This window comes from Perna viridis, chromosome 7 (genome assembly GCF_037379345.1).
Source record: "Perna viridis isolate PV_CMFRI_1.1 ecotype Kerala chromosome 7, ASM3737934v1, whole genome shotgun sequence".
Taxonomy (NCBI): domain Eukaryota; kingdom Metazoa; phylum Mollusca; class Bivalvia; order Mytilida; family Mytilidae; genus Perna; species Perna viridis.
In genome coordinates this window covers 8,589,239-8,609,791 of record NC_142451.1, presented here as the reverse complement: position 1 = coordinate 8,609,791, position 20,553 = coordinate 8,589,239, and the positions used below count along the sequence as shown (strand labels likewise).

The 20,553-nt window shown below is 32.8% G+C and overlaps 1 protein-coding gene and 1 long non-coding RNA gene across 4 annotated transcripts; one reads left to right on the top strand and one right to left on the bottom strand.

Annotated features, from left to right (window-relative positions):
• Window positions 1-6: 6 nt before the first annotated feature.
• LOC148611195 (uncharacterized) lies at window positions 7-5,356 on the bottom strand. 2 transcript variants are annotated; one of them, XR_015924082.1, is made up of 3 exons: window positions 5,190-5,356; window positions 886-1,040; window positions 7-208 (listed from the first exon to the last, which is right to left on the bottom strand). It is a non-coding gene; the product is annotated as an uncharacterized LOC148611195 (long non-coding RNA). The 2 variants fall into 2 exon arrangements; XR_015924081.1 differs by lacking the exon at window positions 5,190-5,356 and adding an exon at window positions 2,627-2,713.
• LOC148611194 (uncharacterized) lies at window positions 3,966-19,508 on the top strand. 2 transcript variants are annotated; one of them, XM_088591465.1, is made up of 3 exons: window positions 3,966-4,461; window positions 14,788-14,937; window positions 19,004-19,508. In XM_088591465.1, the coding sequence occupies exons 1-3, from the start codon at window positions 4,239-4,241 to the stop codon at window positions 19,204-19,206; spliced, it is 576 nt and encodes a 191-aa protein (XP_088447591.1). In that variant the 5' UTR covers window positions 3,966-4,238; the 3' UTR covers window positions 19,207-19,508. The 2 variants fall into 2 exon arrangements, with proteins under 2 accessions (XP_088447591.1, XP_088447590.1); XM_088591464.1 differs by lacking the exon at window positions 3,966-4,461 and adding an exon at window positions 11,902-12,319 and having other exon boundaries at window positions 19,004-19,456.
• Window positions 19,509-20,553: the final 1,045 nt, after the last annotated feature.

Genomic DNA, 20,553 nt, shown 5'->3' with positions numbered 1-20,553 from the left:
ATTATTTTTATGTTCAGAAGTTGAATTCGGTAATATTAGATCTAAACTCTAATGTTTTTGATGTGTCTGTCCATCAGTCTGTTCTCTATTTGACTGCAAGCCTGTGTGAAATATTTTCATCACTTTGCGTTTGTTGTCAGTGTTTAATCTTCTCCAAAAATCTCTGAAACCAGTGGATTATTTCCAAGTTTGGTCACCAGCAATCTACCTAACAAAATTTTGTTGATTGTAAAGATGAAGTGAAAAACATAGCTGTTAATGTTACTTAGACCACAGGGGTTGCATCACCAATTTCTTCATATACCCAAAAAACAATAAGAGATATTGAATAATATTGGACCATCTTTAGAATGGAAGATGGAAGATTTCTACAAAAGTATCCATTTTGTCAAAGTTGTTTGATCTTTGTTGCCCTTGTAACACCACAAATCTTTTCTAAAATTGCATAAAATAATTGCCATATAATTGTAGAATGCTGTCATTGGCCATTTGGTGTCCTGATAATAAGTTAATGAAATTATACCTCAAGGTATTATACCACAAAAGTAAAGCTAGGTTTGGCATTTGTACTAACACTGTTAAAGAATTAAGGGCCAGAAAAAAAGCAAGCACAGGTAATTACTTTAGTATAGGTGAATTGTACCACAAAGTGTCATGCTCACAAAAAAGAAGAGCGGGGTTGATATTTGGTGTGACTTGAAACATTGAAGAAAAGGGGGCCACTTAGATTCTGGGTAAAGTCTTTTACCGTGTCAAGTATTTAATTGCAATAAAAATTCAGAGCTATATCATGCTTGTATAGTGTCCATACTTTGTCCAGCTGTTTAGGGTTCAACCTCTGGTTGTATCAAGCTGCACCCTGCAAAACATTTTATTCTGGCTCACCTGGACGAAAGGCCTGTGAGCTATTGCCATCACTATGTGTCCGTTGTCCGTAAGCTTTTTCAAACATCTCTGAAACTACTCAACAGATTGTAACAAAACTTTGGATGACTGTTCCTCAGGGTATTTTTAACAATCCTTGGGTGGGGATTTTTGATCTGGAAAAAATATGGCTGCTGTTATTAAAAATAGACCATAGGGGTCAACTTGTAGGATTATGCAAATAACTGAAAAAACAGTTGGGTTTAGCTATTATCTATGCCGAATGTTCAGAAAGATCCGTTGATAAATGAGTTCTGGGTCCCGAAATGGATTTTTCCCGAATTTCATATTCCCAACTTCGAAAATCTTCCCTGAAATTACTGGATGGATTGAAACAAAACTTTGCATGACTATTATGTAGAACATGTTTAACAATCTGTGTGTGTGGATTTCTGATCTTGCGAAAATTATTGCCACCGTTACTAAAAATAGACCATAGGGGTCAAATCGAAAAATTGAACAAATATGCAAATAACTCTAAAACAGTTTGGTTTAGCTAAAATCTGATGGGGGGGTTGTTCAGGATAATGGGATGGACCTATCCCGAAATTTTCAGTTGACGAATGAATGAGTTATGAATTAAAACAAAATTTTGCATGAATATTATATAGAATATGTTTAACAACCCTCTAAGCATGTGGATTTTTGATCTTGTGGAAAACACGGCCACTGTGGGATTACGTACATGAACGTGAATGCCGAAATTTCCAGAAAGATCCGTTGACAAATGAATGTTGGGATATCCTTAACATTTTTTTTTAATTGTCGAACACGTTGCCACCACTAATAAAAATGACGACTTGTTGAAATAACTTGAAAACCAAAGGGTTTAGCCCATTTTTCTAGGGGGATATTAATCAGCATGGTGAGTCCGACCTATGCTGAAATTTTTTCATTACCATCTGCTGCTCAATGTTGGGAGTTATTGCCCTTGAAGAGAAAAAAATGGCAGTTAGAGATTTATTTTATAATATGAAAACCGAGTGGATATCTAAGATGCTCTGTATTGATTAAATGATTATTGTCACATTAGTACAATACATGTAGGTCAAGAGTCCAACTTTAGAAAGCTATGATGGCTATTTTTGACCAGGTGAGCGATTCAGGCTCTCTAGAGTATAGTTCATGGTCCCAACTTTTTTCCATACTCCCAGTTTTTAGTGGAGTCCGAGTTGCTCATTTGGTTTTGTTGCTTTGTATGTATGATTTTAGTTGCTTTATGTTATTTGTTGTGTGTCTGTTTTCCATGTCTGGTCTTTGTACCTGGATTACATTTTTTTATTACTGCTATAACCTTGGTTCCCTTGATTACTCCTTTGGAATATGGGGACAACAAGCATTTCATATAATTTAATAATATATCTCATAAAACGTGATTATATATAGGGTTGTGACGAACCATTTAGAAAGTTAAAAAAAATGGTCAAATTCTATTCTTGTGTCCACACTCTCCAACTGTTCTGGGTTCTACCTCTGCATGATTCATACAGAGCTGCGCCCTGTGAAGCTTTTTATTTTCAGGTCGTGTGGGTGTAGCAAAAACGCGTGTTAATTCTTCCTCTACGTACTAGTCGATGAACATTTCAAAAACTATTTTTTTAAGTATCTGCGTATAGAAAACTCAATCTTGAATGAAAATCAACGTATGCATATAAAGCTGATGTGAAAAATATAATTATTTCAATGATAACGAAAACCTTACCAGGCACAACATGACAATTCCGTATAGTCTTATTTTAAGTGCGTTTTATTAGATTTTTTCCTACACACGTCCCACTGCAGTTGTTTGGTTCAGTAGTGCTATTTTATTTTAAGTATTTATAAGACTAATATGTACTGTAGTGGTACAATGCGTCGTTATTAACTTTTCAAACAGTTAAATAGCATGGGAAGGGAAATTAAAAAAAACGATAGACTGTCGTGTAGAAAAGTAATTACGACAAAATAACACAATAGCATGCTGAACTTAGTATAATTTAAACATAACAGAAGACGCGTTTTTAAGGTCATTCTATATTGATAACGGATATAGTACTTGACCTGATTAGGAACCCCCTCAGTCAAATACAATAAAGTTTAACCGTAATCTTTTGACAGTTCCTCAATATACATATTCAATAACGATCTATTTACTTAGAAAGTTTCTGGATTGCTCTTGATTAATCCAGTGATACGATAGATAGAACAATCATGTTTTGATAATACTTTAATTTGATGTCTTGAGCATTTTTCTGTTTTTTTTTTATTCCTCCGAAAACAAAGTATGAGGGTATTTAGAAATCACCCTGTGTGTCTTTCTGTATATTCGTCCGTCCGCTCGTCTATATAATTTCTTGTAAGAGCGTCTCCTTTTAAACGGCCCAAGTGATTTTAATGAAATTTTATAGGAAGGTTGGTCATCATATCTTACTGTCAGGGTACTCCAAAGGGATATAGTTCAACATTTGTTTTTACATGACGCCTGGGGATTATTTCTTTTGTGAGGTTCTTGTTAATAGATACAATGTCATATGTTCTGATCAGCATGCTGATGTGATATGTAGATACTGATAAACGCCATTCATATATATAAATGGGTTACATAAATGCATTACATATATATATAAATGGGTGTCAGTTTTATATATATAAACGTCTCAGAATGTGACGACTCTATTCGCTACACTGTTCCATCGGATCAAATTGATACAGGGAAGATACATAAACGTATAGAAAGGTCTGAAAAATTCCCAACGATGTTAGAACTGTCAAATTTGCGATGCAAATGTTTGGTCGTTCCCTCCGCGGGACTCGAACTCGTACCGCTGTGACATCTATGGCAACACGGCCAGCTAGGCTATATTTAAATATACTGTTCCATCGGATCAAATTCACACACACACACACACACACACACACACACACACACATACATATATATTTGGGGCCGCACACCCGTACCCTTTTACCCGTCAAGTTACCCCTCCCCGTGTCCTTGCTTAACCATATTTTCTAAAATATAGACAGGTGAACAAATACACTTGTGTACCGATGTGTTAAATGTACATGGATGTTACATGTTACAATTATAATATTTGCTACAGGTCTTTGATATCACATCACATCAAAACCTGTATACCTGTGAAAAATAAGTACACGTTTTAAACCGTTTGATACTCAATAAATGGATAAAGTGGTGACCTACAGAAAAGACCTATACCCACAAGGCTGGGAGTCACAAGACAGTGCGTTCGATCATAAGCCACGGGCATTAAGTAAAATGATTGTTTCATATTAGCTATGTAACAGTGTGTTTTCGTTTGAAACAGTTCACAATGTTTTTTGACAAGATTTCTAGACTAGCGTTTGTTTCTATTATTGTTTTAATACTTGGAGGAGTTATTGAAATAATAGCTTTAGCGTCACCATACTGGCTCCTAGTCCATTCGGTTACATTGGGAAACATTGGACATTCTGGACTATGGCTTATCTGTAAAAGAATTGTAACAGCGTCTTTATCAGCTGTTTCTTGTGAGAATTACCCGGACACAATTCCAGGTTAGTTCTGTTTTCATTCTTTCTCTAATGGAAAATAATTATGGCAGGATAGTCTGTGGTTTGTTCATTTGTTTGTGTTTGTGTTTTTGTATACAAATTTACCGTTTTGGGCTGCCATTGAATTGAGTAATGGACTACATATCACCTTGACGGTGTTATTCGAACACTGTTCCTCTAGTCAATCGTGAGTTTGACTTTGCGCGTACACACACACACACACACACACACACACACACACACACACATATATGAAAGGTGACCTAAGGAGTCTTTCAATGTCAACTTTTTAATCTTGCGGTATAAACAGGTGTTGGCAATATCAGGTGTACATTCGTTTTAGATGCAGCAATTTAGCTCAAGATTCATAGTGAGAGAGTCGTGAAGACTGCCATCCCGTTAAACATTTTGTAAAGATAACAATTTTATAATGAAATTAAACAAAATGGATGTTTATGGATGTGAACTTCAAATAGATAGTTTATTAGTGTTGTAAATAAGTAAAACAAATACAAATTGTATAACAGCAGTTCAAATGACCTATCAATCTTTCCACAATTTTTCAATATTCATTTAATACCTGCATTTAATTACAGGAAAAGGAAGCTTTTATCACACATTTCCAAATTTATTGATTGTAATTACTTGATAAATAAACTAACATGACAATCGTTTTGATTGCCTACGGAAACTACCATGCATATTTTATTTCAATTAAAGAAATACTTTACCTATATGACTTGATCTTTAATTGATAAAGACATCTGTGTGTAAGGTATGAACTTGTTCAATATTGACATTCCACACACATAGATACAACGCTCCGGCCTCAGGGGAAAACAGGTGACAAGCAATACTTTCATCAAGTTTTAAAATATGCATACATTATATTTCATAGGTCCTACAGAACTATAATACATTGTCAGTTATGATGAATTCATTATGTAAATAAGAACACTATTTACATCCTGGCTTGATATGATACATGCACTGTGTTCCATGATTTGATGGATATCCCTATGAAAAGCCAATTACCCAGAAAAAAAAGCTTAAATGAAGGAAGTTGGTTTAAGGGCGATACTTTAATCATTTCTGAGCATTACTGTCATCAATAAACAGGGGATGTAAGGAAAGGGAACGCAAAACGACGTTAAAACGTTGTAGTCGAAAGTTATACCCCAACTTCGAAACTTAATTTCAAAAACATAATGGCTGCTGTCGAAGATTTTGCCAAATATGAAGAAAAGAAAAAAGGACGAGGAACCAGAAATCGAGTTCTTGTCAGATTGGATAAGTACCATCCGATCGCTGGTACGGTGTCGTATTGACAGTCTCAAGAAACATGATAATAAAAGACCCAAGTCCGTATTCAACGATCTGGAGACACTTGAATGCCTTTCCTCACTACATATCGTCCCTACAGACAAGGCTTCTAACGAAATTGTATTTTTGTTTGTAAAGTTCATGACCTCAATTGCCTTATTAAGGAGTTGAGCATTACAGTTACATCCCAGGTAATGCCAATACAAACGTACCACTTATGTCAAAGATGAAATCCTAAACAACTATAAATCCTTCATGTCTTCCCTCAACATCGAAACAAAATGTGAGGTTTATACCCACTTGTCCTACATTTGTAAAAAAAAACATACATCCCACTTGTCCCGCAAAATTATTTTGACTAGTTAGATAATCATGTTTTTATAAAGTGTTGGTAGTGTTATAGTCTTTTCCATTAATTGGCAATAAATCTGTATCTAAAGTACAACAAAAATGATATTCAATAATTTAAAAAAAAATGTATTAACTAATGTACAAAAAAATAATGTCTAATAATTTTTTTTTGTTATTTAAAAAACTTACTATATATATCAAAATACAAAAAAATATTACATAAATAAATGTTATAAGATATTATATATATATATATATATATATATATATATATATATATATATATATATATATATATATATATATATATATATATATATATATATGATCAAAAGTTCAATAAATATAAATATATAAATCATCATCATAACTTATTGAATCTTATAATCATCATAATTAAGCACAATCATCTTCAAGTAAGTTGTCATTATAATGAGCTTGGTATATCACTTCAGCTTAATTCTCTTAAGTTTGGTAATTGTTGAAAATTATTTTAGTATTCTTAATGAGCTTGGCCTTTCTCATTCATATTAGTAAGTAATGTTCACTTGAATACTGTTCAGTATATGTATATAAGCATAGAGAAAATTGGAAAATTCATCAGTCAAAATAGCTAATTCTCAGTTAAACGTTGAATTCGTAGAGAACACCAAAGGTGGACAAAGTCTTGTCTACAACAGCTACCGTTTCCAGATAAAATCACGACGTGAAGAGAGAGTCTACTGGCGATTTGCTGTTAGCAACAGCAACTATAAACACTCTTAATAAAATTCCCATTGCCTTCAATCTTCAGCATAATCATGCATCTGACCCATATAAGCTGCAATCAAATAAAGCAATGAATGCTATAAAAAGAGATGTAGAGAAGAGACCGACCCTGTTCCAAAGATATATGATGAAGAAATTGCCAAATTGAGAACACCAAAATGGGATGACGCCACTGAGCAGATGGTTGCAAAGCTTCCTACTTTCCAGTCTTCTAGAACTATTATGTACAGACAACGTTCCCGTCTCTTACCCAAGTTGCCATCAACCACTAATGAACTTGATTTGCAAGACCAATGGGTCCAGACTTCAACTGGTGAACAATTCTTACTTGCTGATGACAGCAATGGACCCAGGATTCTCGTTTTGCCACAGAAAGGAACTTGCAGCATCTTACAAACAACACTACCTTGTATGGAGACGGAACTTTCTACACATATCCTACGTTATTTACACACCTCTATACAATCCATGGGACAGTAAACGGCCAGATGTACCCACTCGTCTATGGTCTACTTCCTGGATTTACACCAGATTCTTCAACACTGTGAAAGTCAAATGTACAGAGATTGGACATCAGCTTCAACCAACAACTCTAGTGGTGGATTTTGAAACTGCAACTATTAATGCCGCTAAGATTTATTTCCTGGTGCTACACTGAGAGGTTGTTCCTTCCACTTTACACAATGTATCTGGAGAAAGACTCAACACACAGGCCTACAGATTGCATACAGAGACATTGACGCTATCACAACACTAGTACGCAGAGCAGCTGTATTACCACTTGTACCGCAAGAAAGTGTAGAAGATGTATGGTTCGATGCCTTGAACGAGCTAGACAATGCCGATGTGAACATGGACACAGTTCCGTTTACCGACTATGTAACCACACAATGGGTAGAGTCAGACCGCCACTTTTGGAACCACTTCAGTCATGATGGACCAAGAACAACAAATCACTTGGAAGGATGGCACTCAAAGATAAAGAAACAGATACAAACTGCTCATCCAAACATCTACTCGTTCATCAAACACATCAAACAGATTCAAGCTGTCAATGAAGTAAACATCATTCAGATTGCCGCCGGAGGACTACCAGCACGAAAACGCAGAAAGTACCGCAATATAGACACCAGACTGCAACAACTCAGACTTCACAACAATGAGATGACAGTAGTGCAGTATGCTGACACCGCCTCTCATCTGATACATCTTGGTTAGGTGATAATGAACATTTTGTGTGACAATGAACATTTTATGAAAACAATGTGATGTATTAGTGCTTATAAATGATATTTGTAGTGCAATTGTAAACATTTGTTATTTTCATTGTTATATTTGTGTATGAAATAAAATATTGAGATATATTTTGCGTAATTTTTTGCAACCTACATGTTTACAAAGAAAAAATAGCATTATAATGGTAACTCCATACAAAACGTAAACCAAAATGCAAAATATATAAATGAAAGTTTTTGACTTTTATTTATATATTTTACAGACTTTACCTTTTGAATGTGGCTAACTTTTCACACAATTTAGAACAGACTATAGATAGCTCCCTTTGATCTTTTGTTGTGATGTGATAAACAAGCAATAAACAGGTAATTAAAAACTACATACCTCCCACTTGTCCTACAAATTTTCACCTATATTTTACCTGTAATTAACAAATGCAGGACAAGTGGGATGGCACCAAATGTGAGGACTTCAAATTTCATAAGAATCCATACAAAGAAATGTGTATAGCAGGATCTTCATCTTGCTTCACGAGGTAGATGTCAATTGACCATACAAAGATATTGTTCGCACTGAAGGATTTACATCAAGGTGGTTGCAATACGACCTACTCTCGTAGTGGCAATAATCATATATTGATACGTAAAATTCTTAAGATTTATTTCAAAACCTAAAACCCCGCACTCGGACGGAGCTTTTCGGAAATAGTGCTTTCCAAACTTTTGACTACTCAACTCTTTACTCTACGTTACCACATGATAAATTGAAATCTCGTTTGAAAGGACTTATTGGTTAATATTTTGCTGTTTCGAAATATGTTGTTCTTGGTTACAAATCCATATATTTTCCTAAAGCATTACATAAGGGCAAAGTGTGCTACACAGAAAAGCAGGTTTGCGATATGCTTGATTTCTTCACTGATGACATATTTGTCAAATTTGGAGGAGCTTTTTTCCATCAACAAGTTGCCATTCCAATAGGTACTAACTGTGCTCCTCTCCTAACCGATTTGTTTATCTATTCAAAAGAGATTGAATTTCTTTAGAATTTCATAAGGAATAAAAAGACAAAGATGATAAATCGTTTAACTTTACACACAGACATGTTGTTGTTGTATTGTCCATCAACGACCCCTATTTTGGTAAATGTTTACCGTCAATTTATCTACCAGACCTCGAGATAAATGATACACAAAAACAGGTTATTCTCATCTTTATTTTAACCTACATCTCGAATTTGACAAGAGTGGTCAACTCAGCACCAATATTTATGATGAAAGAGACGACTTCGATTTCAATATCATAAATTTTCCTTACCTGTACAGCAATATACCTTTATCTCCCGCATTTGGTGCTAACATTTCACACTGATTCGCTACGCTAGAGCAAACACTAACTTATTTCTATGGCAAGCCAAAGGGGATAAAATGAGCATTTAATTTCTGATATTAAAAAATCATTTTTTAATATTACAAATTCATTTTCTAATATTACAAATCAGATTTCTTATAAAACAAAACACTTTTTAATATTAAAAAATCATATTTTTAATATTAAAAATTCAATTGAATTTCTATTAGTAAAAAACTATTTTTTGAATATTATAAATTTATTTTCTAATATTAAAAAATCATTTTATAATATTAAAAAATGTGACTGCAATATTGCAAAGTGATTTTCTAATATTACAAACTCATTTTCTAATATTACAAATTCATTTTCTAATATTACAAATTCAATTTGTAATATTACAAAATGTGTGATATTTTATAATATTACTAAATCAGGAATTTGTAATATTAGAAAATAAATGTTTTCCAATATTGAAAAATGATTTTTTTAATATTACAAATTCATTTTCTAATATTATAAATTAGATTTCTAATATCACAAAGCACTTTTTTTATATTAAAAAATAAATTGAATTTGTAATATTAGAAAATTAATTTATAATATTAGAAAATCATTTTGTGATATTAAAAAATGTGACTGATTTTGCAATATTGCAAAGTGATTTTGTAATATTACAAATTCATTTTTTAATATTATAAATTCAATTGTAATATTACAAAATGTGTGATATTTTATAATATTACTAAATCAGGAATTTGTAATATAAGAAAGTGAATTTGTAATATTAGAAAACGAATTTTTAATATTACAGAATGAATTTCTAATATTAAATAATCTTTCCTAATATTAAAAAAAATGATTTTGTAATATTAAAAAATAATTTTCTAATATTACAAAATATTGATTTTTGTCCACTTTGGCTTGCCATATGTTTCCTTGAACGTTATAAATATCTGCGTAACAGACTCCGGAATGAGGGGTATGAGGAAATGTGTCTCAAAAGATCTCTTTTTAGATATCAGTCCTTGGCTGAAAAATACTAGGTTTCTGCTAAAATAACGATTAATTTTTTTCTGTAAATTGTTCTTTGTGCTGATATGACCGCTGATTTAATTACCTATTATGACGCAATAGTGTGCAAACGCTTATTTAGTTCTGGTACATTCACGCTGCAATAGAAGAGGGGGATTTAGCTATGTAAAATATAGACTTAGTCCACCATTTCGTAAGAAATGCATGTACCACGCTAGTTAGGACCATTGCGGTACCAGCTGCCCCGTTTTTGTCAGATTTATTTTGGACTTAATTATTGATCGGATTAGTGTTTGGTAAATTTGTTTTTACTCTTACTTGTAAAACTACGCTTCACAATGTAATTGGTTCTTTTTTTCACATTACCTTATGGTCGTAAGACAAAATGAATACATATTATGTGCGCTAGTTATTCTGTATGCGGTTTTTTTTTGTGATTTGCATTCACGGATAATGCTCGTAATAGAAGAAGATACAAAAAAAAAAAACAAAAACCAAAAAAAAAAAACAAACAAACAAACAAACAAACAAACAAACAAGAACAAACAAACAAAAAAACAAGAAATGGAAGAACTCGGATGGTGTTATGAGGCTTCATAGTATCGTGGATCATGACCTGAAGCTCAGTTTAATTGCAAAACATCTATTTACATGCATTACCATTTACTACTAAACCAAATATTTATTTGGAAAAATCCTGCGGATCCGTTTATCATCGTACTATTACGTAGAATAAAGGACATTGTCTTTAACAAACATGCTTTTATATCGGATATTCTTGTAGTATAATTGGATTTATATGTAGTCATCTTAAATTATCATACAGTTTTGCACAGATAACCGCGGAAAGGTCTACGAAAATACGAAAGATAACCCCGCCTTAAATTGTTACATAACAATTGCATTAAAACGATTCACTCTTTTTTGTTTGAAATTTGTGAAATTCTTGAACAGGTATTTTTAGATACCAATCTGTTTTCGTGCATGCATCATAATCAGCTATTTTCTTATCAGTTGAATTGTTATATGGGGGTGTAATCTTCGTGTTTCGATGTCTTTTCTGGTTGTCATGAGCAGCCTCTGAGCCTAGGCGGAAATTACATGATCAATGTACAATTAACAAGCCCTGACAGAAAAATGTTAGTAAATAATCAAAATGGCTGTAAACATGAGGCCATAATCGGATGAATGCATTCTATTAATGAACCTGATTATTAAAACGTCTCATAAGTATCCTCTCCTGTGCAATTGGAATGCATTTTGATTTTCTAACCTAATAAATAAAACGCAAGTAATGACAAAAGCTCGTTTCAATTACCCCCACTATCCCATTACCCTACAGTGTACCTCAGTGATGTTAAAGATAGTTAACTTTCATCAGTATCTTCTGCTTTGTATATTATGATATATCATCTGAGGCGTTTATTTCTGTAGCTGTTTACTCAGTACTCTTACACAGTAGTACTACATCAGAAACCGATTGAGCGTTTTACATGTACGGTTTGTGGATTTAATTCGCTTGGTCATGTGTATACCACTTTGGTTTGGGTTTGCACCTCATGGAGAGGATGGATATGGGTTATCCCCTGCAAAGAGGATATCAAAAGTTAGTGCTGTGGCTATGGTGGTTATGTTTATAGGCTGGATACTAGAGGTTGTAGCAATATCGACAAAACATTGGTCAGAGATAACATGGTTTGGTGATATAACTTTTGGTTGGACATATATTCAATCGCACGGATTGTGGAGTAACTGTGATCAAAGATTCTGGTTATTTCCTAACTGTCAAGATACTCAAGGTTTGTATTGAGGCTAGGTTTTAATTATTTAAACCATTGGCCATTCAAGATAGTGGAACGAATCATCCATATCCGTATGTATTATGCCAACCTTATTAAATTTTTTACCTAGCTCTCATCACTTGCTTCCCTTTTACTAACGCTTTGGCGAATAAAGAGATTTACAAAAAGGGAGATGCTAACCTGGAGCTCCAAAATGTGAAAACAATAATTACTATGCATGATAAATCGTCGCTTATGTGAGTAATACTGTGCTATATAAGGAATGTGATTATTTATTGAACTACATTGCAATCTAGATAATTAACATTTTAACAAATTTGTTTTAATATCTTAAGAGGCGAACGACTCCATTTTGATCATTCTACGGAGTGACTGATTTGTCCATTATAGAGATCATACTACATTAATTTCTTAAATCCCTGACAGTGAGTTAAAAATGGCATATTTAAAGGAGGATGCTGAGATTTTGTAGAAAAATACAGATTTTATTCTCTTAAATTAAAAGCTTTTTATATTCATTGTCGTATGCCTTTTTTTCTGAACTGGTAATCAAAATCAGATGCTCCATGGATGTGATTTTGATTGAAGGAGGTATACCTAGGGTAAGGGACATAACTCATGTAGTCAGTGATATGTTTGTATCATATTCAATTTCACCGAAGCCTATCAAGCTTTCATTTTACACAGAATGAAATCAGTCTAAGTTACTTTGATGCTTACATGACATTGATGTAAAATGCTGAATACAAACGTTCCAATGATTTTTAAGAGTTGTGTCCCTTACCCTAGGTCTACCTCCTTAAAATTAAATTGAAAAAAAGAGAGACGTTAATTAGGCAGAGGTCAATATTATGATAGATTGGAAAGTGATATTACCTAAAACGTTTATATTTGACTCGTGCCGTATTCGGGGACATTATCAATGTCTCAGGAATTATCACTGTCCAATATTGAAGGCAATATATCTTCCGAAGGAAAGTCAATTTATAGATCTATAATCCAGTCTACACAAGGAACCGTTGTGTTAATTTCATTGAAGAATCTGTAACAGGCATTACTGTTTAGTAATACCCTCTTTCATTTTAACTCCTATTAATGAAAACCACATAACCATGTTGTTACTAACGAGAATGATATATTCTTCTCTGATATGAAATGATACTTCGTTACTTTCGTTCATTTCTATTTATAAAGTCGATATCAGGCTGATAACTGGTTATTTTTCCGCCGTTAACGGCAACGTCATCGATATCAGCCCGTCGTCGGTAACGAAAGAAATGTCCTGAATAAAAATTAAATCACTTGTTAATAAATGAGGAAATTGCAGTCTAATATGGCTTGAAATAGTCGTCTAGAGTATTTTTTTTTATTGATTCAAATATGTGAACACAATTTTGACACTGCATTGTTCCCTATCGTCTTTTGCATCAACCCTCGAGCAGAGCATTCGGGCTTAATATGTAAGTATCGCGTTGATACACGTACAGGCCATTATGAAAAGTGCAATGTAATAATCTATAATTATTATATAGAGTTACATGTATTTGCAGCTAAGATTTAACTTGACTAAAAAGTGGAAACTATACAATTAGCATTCTTTGGACACAAAAGGTATTAATTTCTTAGATTCAACGAATTTTAACTTTTTATCCCCGATGACGCCATCTTTGAGGTACATGTCTATCTAATACAGCAAATTGCTATACACAAATACATCGTCTTTCACGACGTCAAATAGATTTATGAGATGACACCAAAATTTATATTTTATGTCCATTGTACTCTACTTATATGCATTACTTTTGGCGTCTTCTCATAACACTCAAATCTGAACGTGTATGTACAAACTTGTTTGAATTGCTGTCAGGATATTTGTCAAATGATAGGTTCCGGAAAACCACGTTTATCCCTCAAAGTACTTATGACTGCCAGCCAAAAAAGTATTGCTATCGGTCTCCGATCAGATAATCAGACATTTTTGAATAAAATCAGACAATAGAATATAACTCCAAACTTTGAACTGATAAATTCCAAACAAATCCCTAAAAAAATGCAACTAAATTGATTTTAAAATTGCTCTAAAATGATGTAAAAATAAGAAGGTAGTTCCTTAATATGTTTATACATTTTTTTATATGATGAAAACATTCAGTGGGTTTCAGGAATTCATGTTTTTTCGTATAATCGCAATATGTTAACATTTCGATCTAACATCTACAGAAAAAAAAACAAATCCGGAAGCTTATTTCGCAGATGTTGTCTTCACAAGATAAAAGATAAAAACAACAAGTGAGTTCATACAAATAAAAAGCGATGACAGAACATTGATATGACTTTCTTGTTGTGTTGTGATAAATGCAAACTTTCTAACAGATTAAAATAAAATTTCATATTTTTTTCCGTTATCAGTTGAAACTTTCGACATGACCTTTAAAAATAAAGTCATGCTTTTTATATGTTTGTAGGATGGTTGGTTGCTGTACGAGCTTTGAATGTCATTGGGATGATGTTTGGTAGCGGTGCTCTGGTGTTTATGGGGCTATATACCTTTCTAAACTCAGAGAAGTGGGATAAAATATTTAAAAGTTCTGCACTGACCAGTGCGATATTGGCAGGTATGGTTTTATGGTATAATAGTACAGGACATATTGAGTTACTGTCCACAAACTCAGCTGTTGAATTATCATACAAATAACAAAAATGAATAAAAGAAATAAATTTAAAAAAAGAACGCCAAGTATATTACAATAATAATTCTTAAGGTAAAGTTTTTACAGGTGTATGTACCAAATGTTTAAAATAATACAACGCAATATTATTATACAATTAAATTTTGATACAAATAAAAAAAGAATATAAAAGAAGACGGCATCTATTTTTATAATGATTTTGATCTAATTGTTCACTACGAGATTTTACGAGATTTTACAAGTACCAACCGCAAGGTGTTAAAATGCATTAGTCACCAGGCAATCATGTTATTATATATATATATATATATATATATATATATAACACATTCAGATAAAGACATGCGCCAATTAGGTTCTAGGGTTGAGTCAAATCTAAATATTGCTTCTATGTTGAAATACGTGTTTTAAGGATCTTCGATTTGTTTTCTTTTGTATTGATAGCGTAACTGACTACTTTCATCTCAAAAATTTAAGTTGATCGACATTCGCTCATATACAAATTATGGAGAAGAGAAAAGTTAATTCATGAAATATTTATAGCTGTTTAGCCTGGATTTCTTTTATGTTAAACTTTCAAAGCGTTTAACGTGAATCTTGGAACTATTCCACAGTATTAATACTCTCATAACAACCAGAAAAGACTTCTAATAATTAGATTATCACAACATCTGAATGAATGCCAATTTTAAGCATAGCAATAATAATAATTGTAATAATAATAATAAGCTAGGATATCAGTTACATGTATAGTTGTATCGTACTTTGTGTTTGCTTATTTTGTATTCGACAATTTTGTTTTACGAATTCATGTTTTCATGTATACACGACAATTGCATTGAATGAAATAAGCATATTCTGACATTTAAGACGATTGAAACATAATGATTATTACCCAAGTGAAATGTCAAACTATCGAACTTTCAAATTATCATTAAAATTTGATTTGAACTGATACTGATTTTAATACAACCTCAGGTAAATTTAAACTAGCCCTCTGTTTTTGGTCTACATTGTACTTTATTACTATCGAAAAGGTTTTTTTTTTAACAAAGTATAAATTTCAATATATACTAATTACCAGTGACCCCTATATGGATTACATACTAGTGTGTTAAACAGTACAGTGCATAACTTATTTCTGATTCGACAGTATCATTGTTTAGTTCCAATTTAAAGCCGGTAAACCAAACACTATTCATGTGTTTTGTGTTTTCATGCATTGCCTATTATCACTTGCAATGTTTTTAAGTATCCAAAATAGAAATTGATGGTAGAGTTGAAGAAAATTGAAATAACAATTAAATCTTAAGATTGGGTGAAAATAGAAATTTGATTCCATTTCAGAGTGCTTGTGTATGTAAAACTTCCCTATAGCCCCTCCCTCTGAAAAACTACAAAAACAATAATCATAATTTTCTTTATTGCCGAATTCATTAGTGTCCTTTTCCCTATAATTACACCTCCCCGAAAAAGAAGCAAAAGTTTTATTGACGAATTTATCAGTATGCATCTCTCCCAAACATATCCAAAGCCACTGAACTTCATAATACCCTTCAGTGTAAATATAAGATTGTTGTTCATTTATTGCCCAGCAAACTCATATTAAAACATTTCTTTAATTGTGCATCATCACATTGTACATGAAAAATGGTATGCGATCTATAATACATGATGAATAACATTAATCTTTAATTGCTTTTGTCCATCGACCTAAAACAGAATACGATGTCTAGTTTATGTAATCTGAAGCAGACAGAACTTAAAGCTGTCGTAACATTCTTCTATAATGCACAAGATGCACTTAAAGAAAGTTTAAACATTTTTTTTTTTTTGCAATCATGCATGTTTATCAGCTTTCGTGTGCTTTGTTTTTTTTGTTTACTTATTTTACCAAGAAGTCTTATTGAAACTCAAAGTGTGTATGGTTTTTCCATCACTGATTGAAATGAAATGAATAATAGTGACAATTTGGAAGCATGATATTCATTGAAATGTTAAGTAGGAGTGACATTCACCCAACGTTCGTTAGGAAAGGAGCTTAAAGTCGCCATAGATAACATCAATTCAGGATTAATACTTTTTTTCCGAAAGATCACAGAGGGATAGTAAAGTAGGGTTCATGGGTGTATTGCAGTACAGAGATCTACTTAGAGAAATATTTAAATCACTCATATTTTGTTGCAAAAGTGGTACCAGTTAATTTCAGTTTGCTACAAATATGACCAACATCATTTTTTGGGGGGGATAGGTGGGTGGAGATGTAGACTGCAATGATCTTATATATTACTCAAGACTCAAAGAACTTACCTAAAGTTCCATTTACATGCACTATTATACATACGTATGTATTTTTACTGACGTGTGCAAATTTTCATGTGTGTGCAAATGCTGCATGCAAATACATACGTATGTAAATTTACAACATGTGTAAATATACATCACCTCAGGACCAGATGTAAATAAATACATGTACACAAGGTCATGAAATAAATTTTGCGCGTGTGAATGCAAAATGTGTAAATACCTACGGGCATGAATTAACTTCATCGTCTACTGAGATAAATAGGGTTAATCCTTAGTGCTATCGGTAAAATGAGTCCATCCAAAGAACCTACATGTATATGCTGTTAAAGAGTTCGATATTTACTGTATTATTTTGTCTTTTGACATGTTCTCCATATCCAATTTTATTGTAAATACATGTAATCATGCATTGAGCGACATGACACCAGGCAGTTTAACATAAGAGTGACGGACGGACAGACAATATTGTTATGTTACGTACAGAGATACATATACTGAGGTAATTAATGATTACGAAAAATAAAAGAAAAAAAGAAAAAGAATGACCCCTGAAACAAAAGGGAACGAGAACTAAAAAAGAACACATTAAGGGTCATACGCTCACGAATATTTTCCACACCCACAATCTGTTTTCGACTGTTATCAGAAAAGATAAATATACATGTATTAGTTCAGATATACCCTAAACATAAAACAAAATCAAAAATTAGAAATACACATGATCAACAGGCTAGCCATTCAAAGACAAAACATCTGGTTTATAATATTACAAACATTTTGAACAAAGTTAGATAAGTCTACGGAAGCTCATTCTGTATGGTTTTGCCCATCATTTTATTCTCATCAACTTCAACATTCTACTGGTTATCATATCGTTTCGATGTTATGTAGTATTACACAAGCGGCAATTACAATACATGTAAACTAGACATGCACGTCTATTCGTTTATGTAGGCATCTCCATCTACCTTTCAATTAGTCTGAATTTTCTCTGACCCTGCAACATTCGCTCTATCTACATTTGTAAGAAAGGGGAGGGTTTCAGGGTCAGAGGAAGTTAAAGCCACTGTTGTTCAGTGAATGTGTCTAATACCAAAGAGAGCCCATGTCAATCTCGTCTGACTTCTTTGTCGTCTTCTTAAGGCAAGATGTCCATCCTCTGTGAGGATGTGTCAACAAAAGACTGAATATTGACTTACTTCTCGATTAAAAAAAAATAAATACACACCCTTAAAGAACTCATATAAATGCTTAGCAATTTTGCTTTTACAAACGTGTGTAAATTTGCCCATTTGCAATTTTACATATACATGTAAAATTTGTGCATGTAAATGGAATTAATTCACGATGGCTCCATTGATTTGACCGAAACACGAGCGCACTTTGTTGCAACGACATTCAAAGATCATGGGTCTATTCTGAAAAAAAAATTCTGACAAGTGATAACCTACCGGTTGGTTATCAAATGTGATAGCGTGATGAATTGAGAGCAATGTATCTATGTATATAACGTTGTTAAATTTAGACACTAACAAAATGATTCTAGTCACTTGGAACGTTCTTTTCTTTAAGAATTGAACAACCAACTAATGCAGAGTACATGTAAGATGCATTAAAACTGTCTTTACAAATGTATAACTAAACAAGTAAAATGTAAGTAACATTTATTTTTATTGTCTTTCAGGTATTTTGGTCATAATTGGCGCTATTGTCTATGGAGCCTCAGTAAATCAAGGAAAAGCCCCGGTACCATATAATATCTCTGGCACTAAGTATCTTCATGACTTCTCTTGGTCTTTTGCTTTGAGTATAATAGCGGCCATTTTCTTTGTGATCAGTGGTGTAATTATGGGTTTCGCAAGGAAACCGAGAATTGTTACATCATAAGAATCGACGTATCGGAAGAGTTGTTTTATTCGTTCACGTTAAAATTGGCTTTTGTGGTGATGTTGTGACACTAATGTTACATTAACTTATTTACAATTTGTACAGATTCTATGTCTTTATGTAACTACCAAATACATTACTTTATAATCATTACCAAAACACAATACTTCAAAATGAATCTCGTTTTGCATATGTAGTTTGAGCATCGATTTAATGAATGCAAAAATTCAGATTAAAGTTGAATAGCAAGGTTGGAAGATAATTTCTGTATTACAAGAGAAAAATATACATAAACATTGACAGATTTTCTCTTTTTCAACGGAAATGCATGATTTGGAATACAAAACAAAGTTTTCTTTGCTATAATTTGCTCATATAAATTAACGAAATGCTGGGACGAGATGGTATGGTACCAGCTTTCTGATCTTTCTCTCTGTCGGACAAGGTGTGTGATAAGTGAAACCTATTTAGTACCAGTCCATATAAAATTGAGACACTTTCCATAATAAAGTGATTCATAGTAAAGAAAAACCCACCGAATAAACAAAGCTTTTTCAATCTTCATATGCTATATTTTTACGTAACAGTTGCCTTTTCCATATTCGGATCTGTAATTTTGAGAAAATCATATCCCACTAAAATCAACCAAATCGAACAAAATCAAGAACGATAACTCTTGCAAAGTGCTGATTTCACGTACAATCTATATAAATTTTATATCAAAAGCGCAAAACCCGAATGAAAATCTATGACTGGTTATGTGGTCTGTAACTGCTTTAAATAAGAAATAGAAGTGAATTCTGTTGGTTTTTGACATACATGAATCACCTCCTGTCTGATTTTTATCAAGACTGCTACTTAAATTCTCCAAGTCATGCATCATAATTCCATACCTAGTTATGACCAACTGCCTATATTTAATCTTCTGTTAAGTGGCTGTGATAGGTTGTTGCAAGGAAAATTGCTACAAAAATTCTGTATTCAAACCAGAGGCTGATACCGCTTGATTTTCAGTCCAATCTCAAAAGTAGAAAACCCATATAAATCTTCTGTCAAAATATCAAATGGTTATGTTAACTATTTACAGAGAAAACTGTTACCACATTTGTTTATTCTAAGCATATCGAAGAAATATAGACAATGTTTTGCGAAAGGAAGATGATGTCGCTTCATTCTGAAATCGAACCCCACAATACGACATAATACTTAAATAAAGCTTCTGTCAAAACATCAAGTGAGTGTGACAGCAGTAGGTAGTTGCGGAGAAAGCTGTTAATATTCCTTTCAAACAAACCGCAATGTCAAATATAAACAAGTACTATCTTTAAAAAAGATAGCCAACGCATA